The sequence below is a fragment of the Panthera tigris genome, chromosome A1, assembly GCF_018350195.1.
Source record: "Panthera tigris isolate Pti1 chromosome A1, P.tigris_Pti1_mat1.1, whole genome shotgun sequence".
In the NCBI taxonomy this organism is placed as follows: domain Eukaryota; kingdom Metazoa; phylum Chordata; class Mammalia; order Carnivora; family Felidae; genus Panthera; species Panthera tigris.
Genome location: NC_056660.1, coordinates 5,728,137 through 5,744,521, shown reverse-complemented (window position 1 = coordinate 5,744,521; position 16,385 = coordinate 5,728,137). Strand labels below are relative to the sequence as shown.

Here is a 16,385-nt window from a genome sequence, read left to right as displayed (position 1 = left end):
TCCCTGGGGTCCGCTGGGACCTTTGCCTGTGGGGAGGTCCTCTACCAAATGCCCTCCTAGCAGGGGAACTGCTTCTCCCCACGTAGCCCCCAGACCTCGGACCTCACTGCCTGCTCCCGGGGATTCGCCCTTCCCACCAGAGCACTGCCAGGTATTGAGCTGCGGAATCTCTGACTGCTCTCCCCTGTTCATAGAGCCCTAATGGTATTGAAACCCTCTCCTTCCTCCCTTTCTTGTCCAGTTACTTGTGGCTGTTTCCACTCTTTCCCTCCAGCTACTTTCAGCGGGAGTGCTTTTCCTTACTCTGCCCCCTTTCTCTGTCCTCTCTCTGCAAAAACAGCTCTCTACCCTCCATGGCCTCTCTCCCCCAGTTTACCTCTCTGCCAAGTTCTGTGGCTCAAGTTATGCAGATTGTTGTGTTCATCCTCAGATCAATTTTCTAGGTGTGCAAAATGGCTTGGTGCTCATCTGGTTGGATTTCAGGGACGAGAGAAGCAGAGAACTTCCACGCTGCTCCAGCATCCCGGCCCCTCCCTCAGGAAACCTCTATTGACCATCTACAAATCTTGCTTGGAAAAATGTCTATTCAGGTCCAATTTAGTTTAGTTTTGTTGTTGCTGAGTTCTGTAAGTTCTTTGTATATTTTGGATGTTAGGGGTTCTGATTGGATATATGATTTGCAAATATCTCCTGTTCAGTAGGATGTCTTTTGTTTTGTTGATGGTTTCCTTTGCTGTGCAAAAGCTTTTCATTTGGGTGTAGTCCAAATAGTTGACTTTTGCTTTTTTCCCCCCCTTGTCTGAGGAAACATATCTAGAAAAATGTTCCTAGCGCTGATGTCAGAAAGATTACACCTATGTTTTCTTCCAGGAGCTTTATGGTTTCAGGTCTCACTTTAATCCACTTTATTTTTGTGTATGGTGTAAGAAAGTGGTTCAGTTTCATTCTTCTGTGTATAGCTGTCCAGGTTTCTCAACATCATTTATTGAAAAGAGTGTCTTTCCCCCATTTTATGGTCTTGCTTCCTTTGTCATAGATTAATTGACCATATAAGCAGGGGTTTATTTCTGAGCTCTCTATTCTTTTCCATTGATCTACATGTCTATTTTGTGCCATACTGTTTTGATTACTATAGCTTGTAGGGATCAAAATCTAGGATCGTGATACCTCCAGTTTTGTTCTTTTCTCAAGATTGCTTCGGCTATTTGGTGTCTTTTGTAGTTCCACTCAAATTTAGTATTACGTGTTCTAGTTCTGTAAAAAGTACTATTGGTATTTCGATAGAGATTGAATGGAATCTACAGATTGCTTTGCGTAATATGGACATTTTAACAATATTAATTCTTCTAATCCATGAGGATGGAATATCTTTCCATTTGTGTCATTTAAAATTTCTTTCATCAATGTTTTACAGTTTTTAGAGTACAGATGTTTCATTTCTTTGGTTAAGTTTATTCCTAGGTATTTTATTCTTTTTGAATAAAATTTTAAGTGGGATGGTTTTCTTAATTTCTTTCTGCTACTTCATTCTTAGTGTACAGAAATACAACAGATCTCTGTGCATTGATTTTATATCCTGTGACCTTAGTGAACTCATTCATGGGTTCTAATAGTTGTTTGGCGGAGTCTAGGATTTTCTATATATACTATCATGCCATCTGCAAACAGTGACGGTTTTACTTCATCCTTACCAATTTGGATGCCTTTTATTTCTTTTTATTGTCTGACTGCTGCAGCTAGGGCTCCCAGTACTACATTGAATAAAAGTGGCAAAAATGAACATCCTTGTCATGTTACTGATCTTAGAGGAAAAGTTCTCAGTTTTTCACCACTGCATATCATGTTAGCTGTGGATTTTTCTTATATGGCCTTAATTATGTTGAGCTGTGTTCCCTCTAAACTCACTTGGTTGAGAGTTTTTATTGCAAATGGATGTTGCATTTTGTCAAGTGCTTTTCTGCATCTACTGAGATGACTGTCTAGTTTTTTATCCTTTGTCTTGTTAATCTGGTGTATCACACTGATCGACAGGACCTCAGCAGTGCAGAGACCAAACCCTGCCCAGTGTGTCCACAGCAGGCAAAGGAGGTCACTGTAGCTGATGGGGCTACAGGCAAATGTGGCCCAGCCATAACAGTAGGGTGCAGACAGCCCACACGGGAGATACTTCTGGAACACCTAGTTCTGGTGACCAGGGAACGCTGTGCTGCAGGGCCCCACAGGGCCTCTCTTCTACAAGATCACTACTTCCAAGACCAGGAGACACAGCTGACCTCCCTAATAATACATGGAAACAAACACAGAAAGTTAGACAAAATGAAGAGACCGAAGAATATGTGCCAAATGAAAGAACAGGACAAAGTTACAGAAAAAGATCTAAATGAAACTGAAATCAGCAATATGCCCAATAAAAAATTCAAAGTAATGTTCGTAATAAAGACTAGAGCAAAAATAAAAGAAATAAAGACCAAAAATAGGAAAGATCAATGAAATCAGGAGTTTGTTTCTTTGAAAAGATGAACAAAATTGATACACCTTTAGCCAGATTCATCTAGAAAATGAGAGAGAGAGGACTCAAGTCAATAAAATCAGAAATATTAGAATGAGAAATAACAACTGATACCACAGGAATACAAAGGATTATAAGAGACTATAAAAATTACAGGCCAATGAATTAGACGACCTAGAAGAAACTGATAAATTCCTAGAAACATACAATCTTCTAAAACTGAATAAGGAAAAGAAAATTTGAACAGATGAATTACTAAGTAATGAAACTGAACTGATAATCAAAACACTCCCAACAAACAAAAGTCCAGGAATAGATAGCTTCACAAGTGAATTCTACCAAACATTTAAATAAGAGTTAATATGTATTCTTCTCACACTTCTAAAAAAGGAAGGAAGACTTCCAAATTCATTCTATAAGGCCAGCATTACCCTGATGCCAAAATCAGATAGACACTACAAAAAAGATAACTACAGGCCAATATCTCTGATAAACATAGATGCAAAAATCTTCAACAAAATATTAGCAAACCAAATGCACCTGTGCATTAAAGAAATCATTCATCACAATCAAGTAGGATTTATTCCAGAGATGCATGAGTGGTTTCCCTTTTGATTTCTTTGACCCGTTGGATTATTCAGTAGTGTGTTGTTTAATTTCCACATTATTTGTGATTTTATCCAGTTTTCCTCCTAGTACTGATTTCTAATTAAATATAATTATGATCAGGGAAAAAAATACTTGATGTTATTTCAATCTTCTTAAATTTGTTAAGGCTTGCTTTGTGGCCCAACATGTAATCTATCCTGGAGAATGTTCCATGTGCACTGGAAAAGAATGTGTATTCTGGTGCTGTTGGATGGAATGTTCTGAATATGCCTATAAGGTCCATTTTGTCTATTGTGTTATTGAGGACAGCTGTTTCCTTTTCGATTTTCTGTCCAAATGATCTTTCCATTGTTGAAAGTGGGGAACTGAATTCCCTATTATTATATTGCTGTGAATTTCCCCCTTCAGTTTTGTTTATGGTTTAAATATTTAGGGGCTCCAATGTCAGGTGCAAACAAACTTATAATTCTCATATCCTCTTAATAAATTGACCTCCATAATACTATATAGTGACCTTCTTTGTCTCTTATGACTGATTTGGCCTGAATGTTTATTTTATCTAATATTAATATAGCCACTCCTGCTCTCTTTTGGTTACCATTTACTTGTAATATTTTTTTCAATCCCCTTACTTTTGCCTATGTGGCCTGAAAGCTGACGTGAGTCTCTTATCAGTGGCATATTGTTGGATCTTTTTTATTTATCCAGTCACTCTATGTCTTTTGATTGGAGAATTTAATCCGTTTACATTTAAAGTAATTACTTACTGGTAAGGACTTACTATAGCCATTTTAATAACATGTATTATTCCCACAGGTCCTAAAGATAAATCACAGCATGCCACATGGGAAAGAGACCAGGGTGGTCAGGAAGAGGAACACAGGAGCTGAGGAGTGCTTAGGCCTTGCCTTTATTGGGGCTTCCATGGGAAAGGCAAGGCAGGGCAGGGTGAACAGCCCCGGAATGGCTAGTTTAAATGATTTTTTGCAGGCTTTGGACTATAGGGGTGGTTTCTAGTTGCCTGTTACCTGGTTCTGGAATGATTATGGCAAAGGAATAATGCCTCCTGGGGTATATGGGCCAGATAGAGGAGAGAGGGCTGTGGATTAGTTTGCAGATCAAAGGCATCCTCCCCGCTGAGATCTTACTATCTGTAAGAACTGACTAGCTCTGGGAGGGGCAGTCTCCATACAGAAAGGTTTTTTGTTAAGATATTGAAACATCAGCATATACAGAAAATTAAAAATATATACAATACAGAGCCTTACCCAGTCTTAAATCAGTACAGTCCTGATTCAACTAAAGTGATCAGTTAGCTACCAATTGATCAGGCAGAGAGAAGACTGATTTTTCGCAGGGGACTAGAATGGCACAACTGTCTTACACACAATGTCTAGAAGTTAAGTAAAGTTGTATTGCTAGGTAACATAAGGTTGAACCACGCTTGCATTCCTGAGATAAAACTTATTTGATCAAAATATTTACTTGGTTGACTGTTTATAGAATATACTATTGAATTAAGTTAGCTGATACTATATTTAGGTTTTACGTACTTATACTGATTGAGTAGTTCTAGACTCCTATGACTGCATCCACACCTGCATCTCGAGGTTTTTGTGGAGGAGAAGGGAAACTGAAAGTTACACGTGGTACTCAATACTAACAAACTAAAAGATTCCTATGTAAATACTCTTTATTTCTATTTATTTGCAGGTCAGTGTGGTCCTGGTTTGTCCACACTTCTGGCTGGGTTTCTTCATAGTCCCTATTGTGTGCCTGATTCTAAATCTACTATGGACATCGTAAGTTGAAAATTAAGGTAGTAACCAAAAAAATATACTGTCATGGTTAATTCTTCTTTTCCAATTATGTAGTCTTCAAATTAAGTTGAATTTGAAAATTTGCCACTTGATGAATATTAACAGTCATGGGACTTTTAGAAGTAAATGTCTTCTGCCTTTCACCACCGTAGATTTCCCAGCAACCAATTTGGGGGGGGGGGGGAAGATGTTATCAAAATACATGAGAGGTAAATTTGGTAGTGAAGTACCTAGTTCATGATCTTTCCTGAAAGGTCATCCACTTACTCTTTAGAAATGGGACTTCTGTCCATTTTAGAGGAACCAATACCTGATACCAGAGGATCACAGATTAAAAACTAATAACAAAATAAGAAACAGGAGGAAGATGTTCAAATTAGAAAGACATTCTTCACTTTTTAAAAACATGGGAAATAAGAATCTATTAAATATAGTTCCCCCAGAATATTTAGGTATTAGATGACAGAAACTCCCCCCCCTTTTTTTTCTTACCAAATCCAACAGGAAAAAAAGCTTTTAACTAAGGTGTTAGAAATCCCTGAAATCCCTAATGTTACAGATAAAGAACCCATGAAATCACAAGCTTTAAAAATCAGAAATAACTTGTACACGATCATTGTACATAATGTGTAACATAAACAACAGGGCTTTACAACATCATAGGGGAGCCTGAGTGGCTCAGTCAGTTGAGCACCTGACTTCGGCTCAGGTCATGATCTCACAGTCTGTGAGTTTGAGCCCCGCGTCTGGCTCTGTGCTGACAGCTCAGAGCCTGGAGCCTGCTTCCGATTCTGTGTCTCCCTCTCTCTCTGCCCCTCCCCTGCTCACAGTCTCTCTGTCTCTCTCAAAAATAAACATTAAAAAATAAACATCATAAATTTCAAACTAAGAAGTTAGAGAAAGAAATATTCTAGAAGGGATAATACTAATTTTGCTTTTTAATGTCCAACTCTTCCTTAATTCCTCTATATATCAGGGCAAATGTAATTATTTATAGACCCCAAAGCAGAGGAGTGAATCTTTCTCAAATCCCACCCCCCCAAACATATTAGGTTCTTTTTCTCTTTCCGTGTGTTGTGTGTGTGTGTGTGTATGTGTGTGTGTGTGTGTGTGTGTGTGCGCGCGCACTTGCACAAGTGTGGGGGAGGGGGTCTTTTCATTCATTCCACCTTCAGCAAGAATTGTCTTTTAAGAAACCGTTTGAAGAACCCTTTATATCACTATTAACTCATCAACTATGTTAGCGATGGGAGGTGGAGAGAAAGTTCTTAATACGTTTGTAATATGCATGTTTATTCATTCGATCCTGAAAGCAGGAGGCTTCAGGGCAGAGACAGGCCAGTAGTGCTTACTCGTGGCAACAGCCACTTTGGTGCCCCCCTGCTGGGGTCATGCCAGGAGAGCTGGATGGACAGCCCTCCTGGCATGAAAGGTATGTCACAGCGGAGGAAGCCCCAGACTATGACCCTGGGGGTCTGTGCAGGAGAACGGCAGTTTTCCTCTCTTCTCTGCTGAGAGAGGAGAGAGGCTTTGCTCCTTAATGTAAGCAAATTCTCCTGGGGAAGAGAAGGAGACGGATCATGGGTTCCCGCTCTTTGGAATGCGAGTAAAGTTGTGCAGGGGTGAGATAAAACCAGTGTCTCCGGGCTCACAAATCCTAGAGTATCTCCATGGCTCCGATCTCATCACATTTTGAAACGTACACATTCTGCCCTGGCACAGAATGTCTTCTCCACAGTCCCACAGGTACATCTTATCTTCCATTCAGTAGGTTTTGCCATTTGGGGAGGAAACCATTCTAATGTAATTAATAGTTACATACCCACCTTTGTATTAACAGATCTCAGACTTTAAAAAATAATTATAACAACAACAACAAAAAAAACCCTGGAAACATAGCATTTCCCATTTTGGGGGCACCTCCGATCGGAGTGTTCCAGGATGTGCTGCCCCAAAGGCATTTATTTACTTAGTACCCAAGGGTTCCTACTAGCAGAGTTGTGGCCAGTAGGGAGACAGAAACCTCAACCGAACTGGGATACGTTGAAGACTCCCAACCTAAACTAACCATTTCAGGGGCGCCTGAGTGGCTCAGTCAGTTAAGCATCCGACTCCTGATTTTGACTCAGGTCACGATCTCACAGTTGGTGAGATCGAGCCCCACGTCTGCACTGTGCTACCAGTGCAGAGCCTGCTTGGGACACTCTCTCTCCCTCGCGGTCTCGCAAAATAAATAAATAAACATGAAAACATTCTTTAAAACGAGCATTTCCTATCTATACCACAGCATCGATTTCCCCAGTGCAATACGTACTGGTCCTGTTTCATTCCATACTTTCTTTTGCTTACAGAATGCAATTTTCTTCACATCGCTTTATTCCATCTCTGAGTATAAGTATTTCTATTAAGTTGGATGAGATTCTTTCTGGAAAGAAAAAAAAAAACCTTTCTATAGAGTGCTCGATCTGGGGAAATTTTAAACTACTACATTTTAACGTGCAATATATTTCTCCTAACTATTCCTCACTACATCCTAATCCGCATCCCATCCACAAGTTTTTCAGTTTAACCTCGGAAATAATTGCTGAGGAACAAAGTAACCGACTGGGCATTAACTGCGGTCACGTAGATGAGGAATGGGCCACACGCGGACCGTGCACAAGCGTGTCTTCCGTGCTGGTGTCACTGCGGAACTTGGAGCCTGAGTTTTCGCATCTTCCTGAAAGTGTGTTAAACTTTTTAAAGGTGTTAAATTCCAGCACGTGGCGTCACAAATATCTCAGTGTGAGCCCTTCAGCACATCAGCTGCGTCATTTCTGCTCTTTCTTAGCTCACCATTCGTTTCTCCATTTCAGAACTCAAACTCTTACGGGTAAGAAACGTCAGAATGAGGTAGTCATCCTTTGCCCTGTGGCATCCGAAACCTTCCTGGATGGCCCTCTCCTATCAGGCAATAAGGGGTAGATGTGGGTCCGTGAACACTCCATTTTCATCCTCTTAACTACCTGCACTTTCACGTTGTATCAAACTTGGCTTGAAACACCTCATTGGGCACATGTACAATATGGATAGTATGTATTTCTTAAAAGGCATAAATTTGGTCTTCTTGAACTAATTTCTCAATTAATTCTTCCAAATTGTTTATCTGAGATGGCATTTGTATTGTTTTTAACGTTTATTTATTTGAGAGAGAGAGTGTGTACGTGCGCGTGAGCGGGGAGGGGAAGAGAGAGGGAATCCTAAGCAGGTTCCACACTCAGCGTGGAGCCCTAAGTGGGGCTCCACCCCACAAACCTGAGCTGAAATCAAGAGTCGGTTGCTCAACTGACTGAGCCACCCAGCACCCCTGAGATGGCATTTTTAAATGAACTGCTATATACTCACAGCACAGCGAAGTTCATCTGCCAAGGTTGCTGCCCCCGCCCCGGGGGGCTTCCTGCTGTGCAGCGAGGAGAAAATGTGGTGGCTTGAAGGGTGCCCTGATGATCTGGGGAGGGCTTTTTCTGGACAGCCAAACTGAGTGTTTCTCTATCTGCTTTAGAGCCAGGCATGGTTTTGAGTTTGGAAAGTTCCAAATATATGCTGTAATGAAAACTGATGTGGTTTAGGTGTCATTTTAATATCTATTTTATATAAAATGTGTAAGATTTCAAATTCAACCTAATGTTAACGTACCAATCTACATTTCAAATGACAGCACTTTATCTCACGGAATTACGATTAGAACAGCTAATACATATAAAGTGTTTAGAAAATTACCTGCCACATGCTGGTATTTATGTACGGATCTTTTTATTTATGTCTCACGCGTACTTCCTTGACAATTTAGTTCTACTGTTTATTCTATAGAAAAATCATAAGTGACAAATACCATATTTTACTATTTATAACCCATTCCCAGGTGTTAGAAGATGTTTATACTCTACCTTGAACTTTCTTTCCATAAAACAAAACTGTTCATTTTCGAGTAAACAGCAAATATAGCCTGTGCCTCTATTTCAACTGCTTTACAAAATGTTCTCCTCCATCACTCTTCACCTTTCCTTACATTGTGATGTCCAAAAATGTCGTTAGATAGACACGCAGTAAGTAAAGCTTTTTTATAATGAATAATCACAGACTTCTGAACCTGTCGTATAAAGTATGGCTTTTCTTTTCCAACATTCAAGCCATATCTTGTTAGCTACATTTCCTTCGTTGTTCGTTTGTTAAGTTACTTCCCATCAGCAATTTCCTGATACACCTGAGACAGATAAACTTTGTAGTTAACATACAAAGAGCATGGTAAAGTGTTCGCTTGTTACATGTTCATAATTTTACTTTAATCCAAAAGGATTTCAAGAGATTCAATGCAGTGCCAACACAGTGACGTCACAGTCACAGGTTTTAAGTTAAAATATCAGTAGAACAGCTGCTGACTAGAGAGAAAGGCAGCTTCCTTTGTTTAGGGAACAGCTTAGAAAATTCCTAAAATTGAAGCATACCAGTTAGACATGTGTTTTTCTTCAAGTATACAATAGTGTTTAGGCTTGTTAATTCTTTAGTTTTTTATTTTTTTTTTTTATGCTTATTTTTGAGAGAGACAGAGCGTGAGCGGGGAAGGGGCAGAGAGAGAGAGAGACAAAATCCAAAGCAGGCTTCAGGCTCTGAGCCCGCAGCACAGACCTAGACCCAGGGCTGGAACTCAGGAACTTCGAGATCATGACCTGAGCTGAAGTCAGAGGCTTACCCAACTGAGCCACCCAGGCACCCCGGCTTGTTAATTCTTTTATAATACAATTTTGAAGTGTGTGGCATCACATTCTTTGATGGTTTTTGTCCCAAAACTCGACCACTGACCTCTCTAATAACTTCTCCCAATCACCCAATCTTCCTTCTTCCCGTGATTTTCTGTCTCAGCCAGCCTAAAATTTATAAACCACCAAGTCTCACTACCAGCCTAAACTCTTGCACTTTTTAATTGTACTTGTCCGGGGATGTGAGCGGCTATGACTACCCAGGAGTCCGTGAGCTGTCCTCTGTGTCACTTCTTAGCGCCTGCCAGACCCCTCCCAAGGCCACAGATGGCCTGCTCCGGCCCCATCTCCCCCGCGTCTCTCAGGTCATGCTTACTGGCCCCTCCCACCGCAGGGGTTTCCCAGAGTGGGTCTCCTCTGTCCAGAATGCTCTCCCACACCCTCCGTCACTAACCGGCTTCTCCTCCTTCGCCCCCGCTCAAATTCCACTTCTCCAGAGAAGGCTTTGCGAACACCCTTGGAAGCTTCTACCTCTGCCTCACACTGGAATATGGTGCCACGTGGGGCCCCTTCCATCATACCTGTTTCCCTCCGACAAGGCTCGTTCGTGTACTTGTCTGTTGACTGTCTCTCTATATACGTTGGAAGCGTTGCGAAAGCAGAAACCGGGGCTCCCGAGTGGCTTACTCGGTTAAGCGTCCGACTTCGGCTCAGGTCACGATCTCGCGGTCCGTGACTTCGAGCCCCGCGTCGGGCTCTGTGCTGACGGCTCGGAGCCTGGAGCCCGCTTCGGAGTCTGTGTCTCCCTCTCTGCTGCCCCTCCCCCGCTCATGCTCTGTCTCTCTCTCTCAGAAACAAATGTTAAAACAATTTAAAAAAGAGAAAGTAGAAACAATGTCTATTTTTGCTTTGGTATCTAATTGTGGCTCAAAGAAACTTAAAGAATACTGGAGTGGATGAATGATGAGAGCATGAATACAGATAGAGACCCTAATGAAAACAAGTTGCCACAGAAAGGGAGAGCACCGTCTTGTGGGTTTCAAGTCAGAAACGCACACCTGTGGTCAAGCACTGACAGGACACATCCACTCTGCCATTACGACTGCTGTGAATGGCACAGGTAGTCCTAGGTCTCTCTGATCCAAGTGAGGGTCGGAGGCAGCACACAGCTGAAAACTTGAGAATCAAGATTCCCAACTAGTGACCATGGTAGAAAACGTCATACGGAATCACGTCTCAGTCCTCTGAACCTTCAAGTGTCTGACTAAAATGCATGCAGATTGACTCGTCCAGAGTCACGGCCCCTGCAACTTAGACACACACCCAGATCTACAGACTTGCACGGAGAGTCGGCAGTGTTCGGGGCGGCTGCAGCACCCCCTCTGGTAACGCCTCGTAGCTGCTGGGAAAGCAAGACTCTGGTTTCGCTCGGAGGCTGGGCACAATGCATCGCATCTCATCGTACAGCCTGTAGGCAAGGGATGTCCGGCTACCCAAGAGGGAGAAATTGTTGCTTACACTGTGTAAAGCTCATGTGTTCTTTTTATCTTTCCCATACGCTACAGGATTAGAAATACCTGCAACAGAACGTTACTAGAAGAAGTTCGTAAGATGGAAAGAGGCAGAGTTCAAGAACTTCATCTTCCAACAGCGTTTCAAAAGAGGTGAGGCTCTTCCCTTTATCCTGACTTTTGTTAAAAACCTGATCTCCTTGTTCTTTTTCTACCTTTCCCCTCCCAGGCACTTCCATACTGGTCATGATTCCGCAAGTTTATTAAGTGCATGTCAGCAGGCTTCTTGAACTTCACGCCCCCAGCCACACCAGCTTCCCGTAAGATCTTGCTTTCAGCGGATGGCAACTTCATTCTTCCAGTTTCTCAGGCCAGAAATCCTGAAGTCATTCTCACATCCTCTTTCTCCTATCCCACCCCCATCGTGTCAGAAAATCTTACTGTTCCTACTTCAAAACAAAACAAACAAACAAAAAAAACCCCTGAGAATTTGATCACTACTCACAACCTGCACCATCTTGACCAGGTCCAGCCTCCATCATCTTTCTCCTGGATTATTGCAGAAGCCTCTTACCGGGTATCTCTGCTTCTGGCCTTCCAGATAGCAGTCAGAGGGAGGAGGCTTTGGCAGGGTAAATCAGACCATAGCACTCCCTGCTCTCTGCCTTCCTATGACCTCTCCTCTCACTCTCTCACTCAGAGAAAGACAAGACCCTCTTAGTGGCTTCCAGTGCCCTACACACAGTCCCATCCCACACAGTCCCATCACTCTCTCTCTCACACACACACACACACACACACACACAACCAATTTGAGATACCTCCTTATGGCTTTCTCTTCTCATGTCTGGTCACCAAAAGGTTTTGTTTTTTTTTTTTTTAATGCCTCGTTTTGGAAAATCACATTTCCATTTCACCCCACATATTTTGAAAGAAAGGTGTGTCCTTTTCACAACCTCCCTTGCTATTATTCTAACAGATGGTGCATCAAGCTTATGCATGCTGACTTTATTTTAACTTCTAGTGGTTGGTGGACAGACACCCAGATACCTGTGCTGGGCCAAGGAATCTGCTAATCTCTGCCACTTTCCCCTGCAGATTCTTGCAGAAAGGTTTAGACGTGCAGGGGAAGCAGCTCCTCTCTCTGAGTCCTTCCCACTAGACGAAGCTGGGGATACAGGAGGTCAGGGGAGGGCACCGCCAGAGAAAAAGACCAGGGCTGCTTCTAGAAATGCTCCCTTCCTCCCACCGCCTGGGAAGAAGACACCAAATTACAGTGTTCGCTTCCACAGTTGCTGCTTCTTCCCACTGGTCCTGACCCGATGGCCTTGAGAGAAGAATAGACCAAATGCTAGGAATCAAAGTGTACTAATATTTTTTTATCTCTATATCTAAACTATCTCCAGGGAGAGATCCGTTCCAATTGTCTGACATAACCTGGGTGTTCTTCTGAGTAAAAGTGCCACGCTCCTTTTCTTCTATTCAAGGCACTTCCATGAAGCCTGGTCTGTCTTGGAGTTTTAAGTGGGCTTTCTCTACATCTGGAATATTTATACAGGAATTATAAGGCAAAGAATAAGTCTTTAACTATACTGAATGGCTGCTATATTTGGAGTACTTTGTTAACCAAGATGGAAAGGGTCAAAAGCAACGGGTGATGTGACCTGAATAAAGAGGCCCAAACACATTTTTGATTTTATTTAGGGAGAAGCAAAATTGTAAGTGGGCAAATATAAAATAAATGAATGGGGTGATTAATCAAGACCCACATATTTGGCACCTGGTGAGTACTCAGCAGTGACGGTCCCAAGCGTTGGCAAGGATGAACAACAAGTACAGATGTCGAAAAACACAGTCTGGACAGCTGGGCATTTCTCATCAGTTTAAAGAAAAGCTTATCCCATGTCCCAACAGTTCCATTTCTAGGTATTTACCCAAGAGACTTTAAAGTATATGTGTACACATCCAGGTGCATGATGCGGAAAGATCCCCATCAGGTATGACCCGAAGATTTCACCAAGATACATTATAATGAAACTGTCAAAAATCAAAGACAAAGAATCTTGAAAGCAACAAAAGGAAAGAAGCTTGTCACACACAAGGCAATGCTATCAACCGATTTTGCAACACAAAACTTATTGTCCGAGAGGGGGTAGCATGCTATATTCAAAGTGCTGAAGGGAAAACAGCTACCAACCGAGAATACTGTTGGACAAAGCTGGAACTGAAGGAGAGATAAAGAGTTTTCGAAACAAAAGAGAAAGGAGTTTATCACCACGGGCCTGGCCTTACAAGACATGTTAGAGGGACTTCTTTAGCTGAAACAATAGGGCACTAATCAACAGAAAACCATGAAAAGTATAAATCTCATTGGTAAATGTAAATATATAGTAAAATTCAAAATAATCTAATGTTGAAAAGGTTATAGATAAATCAATATGAAGGTTAAAAGACAAAAGTAGTAAAAAAAAAAATAACTATAATTACAATCATTTGTTAATAGAACACAACAAAAAATTGACATACAGAACAAAGGGGGGGTGGGAAAGTAAAAATGCAGACCCCTTTAGAATGCGTTTGAGCTTCAACTGCTACCAAGTTAAAACAGACTGTTACAAATACAAATCATTTTAGGTAAGCCTCATGATAACCACAGAGCAAAGAACTATTGTAAATACACAAAGAAAATAATAAAGAAAAAAGCATCTAAGCATACCACTACAGAAAAACCATCAAATCACAAAAAAGAGAGCAAGAAATGAAGGACAACGGTCCTTCAAAACAACAAACAAAATGGTAATAAGTACACAAGCAAAACAGCCAAAAAACAACAGAGCCAAAAATAAGCAGTAACTACACATAGGCATATCATGTTTTATTGTGCTTTGCTTTATTGCACTTCACAGATACTGCTTTTCTTCCACACCTTTTCTTTTTACAAATTGAAGTTTTGTGGCAATCCTGGGTCCACAAGTCTATCGGCACCACTTTTCTGACAGCATTTGCTTACTTCATGTCTCTATGTCACATTTTGGTACTTTGCACAGTATTGCAAACATTTTCATTACTACTATTTTTATGGTGATCTGTCAACAGTGATTATGACTTGAAAGTTCAGGTGATGGTAATCAGTCATCAGCAGTAAGTTATTTTTTAATTAAGGTATGTACATTTTTTAAGGCATAATGCAATGACACACTAAGACTACAGTATAGTATAAACATGACTTTTATAAGCACAGGGAAAACAAAAAAATCCATCTGACTTGGTTTATTGCAATATTAGCTTTACTATGGTAGTCTGGAACCAAACCTGCAGTACCACTGAGGTATGCCTATACTTATGAGTAATTACTTTAAATGTAAACGGATTATCCAATTAAAAGAAATAGAATGGCTTAATGGATTAAAAAAAACAAGACTCATCTATATGTTGTCTACAGGTGACTCACTTCAGATGTAAAGACACACAGAGACTGAAGGCAAAGGGACAGAAAATGATATTCTACGCAAATGGAAACCAAAAGAAATCTAGGGTAGCTATACTTATATCAGACAAAATAGACTTTAAAATAAAAACAAGCGACAAAGAAAGGCATTACACAATGAAAAAAGGGTTAATCCAACAAAAGGATATAATACGTGTAAATATTTATGCACCCAGCATAAGAATACTAAATATATAAAGCAAATATTAACAAACCCAAAAGAAGAAATAGACAGCAATACAATAATAGCAGGGGACTCTAATACCCCACCTTCATTAATGGATAGATCTCCTAGACAGAACATCAACAAGGAAACATTGACCTTAAATGTCTTGTTAGATGATGGACGTAACAGATACACATAGAACATTCCATCTCAGAGCAAAAGTATATACATTCTTCTCAAAGGCACATGGAACAATCTCCGAGACAGATCATATGTTCAGCCCCCAAACAAGTCTTAAGATATTTAAGAAGACTAAAATCATATCAAACACCTTTTCCAGCCACAATGCTATGAAACTGGAAATCAATTACAAGAAGAAAACTGGAAAATTCACAGTTTGTAGAGATTAAACAATATATTATTGAACAACCAATGGTCAAAAAAGAAATAAAAATATGTCTGGAAACAAATGAAAATGGGAAGACAACATACCAAAACTTAGGCGATGCAGCAAAGGCAGCTCTATAGAGGGAAGTTCATTGCAATAAATGCCAACATTAAGATACAAAAGACATCTCAAATAAACAATCTAATGATACCCTTTAAGGAACTAGAAAAAGAAGAACTAAGCCTAAAGTTAGCAGAAGGAAGGAAATAACAAAGAGCAGAGCAGAAATAAATGAAATAGAGCAAAAACACAATAGAAAAGATCAATTAACTACTGTGTTTTTCAAAAAATAGACAAACTTTTGGTTAGACTCATGAAGAGAAAAAGAAAACTCAAATAAATCAGAAATTCTACACCTGAAACTAACATTACACTGTATGTTAACTAACTGGAATTTAAATAAAAATTTGAGAAAGAAAAAAAAAAACCCAAACCCTGTCTTATTAGTTGCCCTGCCAAGACGAAAAAGCAGTATGGAATACAACTGTTATTATGTTGCCATCAGTTTTAAATATTTTAATGAATGACTTTATTGTGTTTGTACCCTGAGGCTTTTTAAAGTTAAGGTCGTATTGAAAAAAAATAAATAAAAAAAAAAGACAAGACAGACATTACAATTGATCCCACAGATATACAGAGGACCATAAAACACTACTATGAACAATTATACACCAACAATTGGACAACCTGGAAGAAATGGATACATTCTTAGAAACAAACACAGTCTACCAAGATGAATCATGAAGAAATAGAAAATATGAGCAAACCAATTACCAGTAAGAAAATTGAATCAGTAATCAAAGACCTCCCAATAAACAAAAGTCCACGACCAGGTTTCACTGGTAAATTCTACCCAACATTTAAAGAAGAATTAATACTAATCCTTATCAAACTCATCCAAAAAATAGAAGAAAAGAGAACACTTCTAAACTCATTTTACAAGATCAGCACTTACCCTGATACCAAACCAGAGAAGGACAGTACAAGAAGCAAAAATTATAGGCCAAGATCCCTGATGAACATACACACAAAATCCTCAACAAAATATTAGCAAACCAAATTCAACAATAACATGTTGGCTCAACATCCACAAATTAAT

At 40.2% G+C, this 16,385-nt stretch overlaps 1 protein-coding gene across 8 annotated transcripts in view; it reads left to right on the top strand.

Annotated features, from left to right (window-relative positions):
• LOC102958974 (phospholipid-transporting ATPase IB-like) overlaps positions 1-16,385 on the top strand; it is a 220,089-nt gene that overhangs the window by 192,185 nt on the left and 11,519 nt on the right. For 6 of the 8 annotated variants that reach the window (XM_042985568.1, XM_042985522.1, XM_042985888.1 and 3 more), the window contains 2 exons: positions 4,832-4,920; positions 11,240-11,338. In XM_042985568.1, the coding sequence (XP_042841502.1) occupies positions 4,832-4,920; positions 11,240-11,338 (188 nt within the window). The other 2 variants (XM_042985767.1, XM_042985836.1) reach the window with 2 other exon arrangements.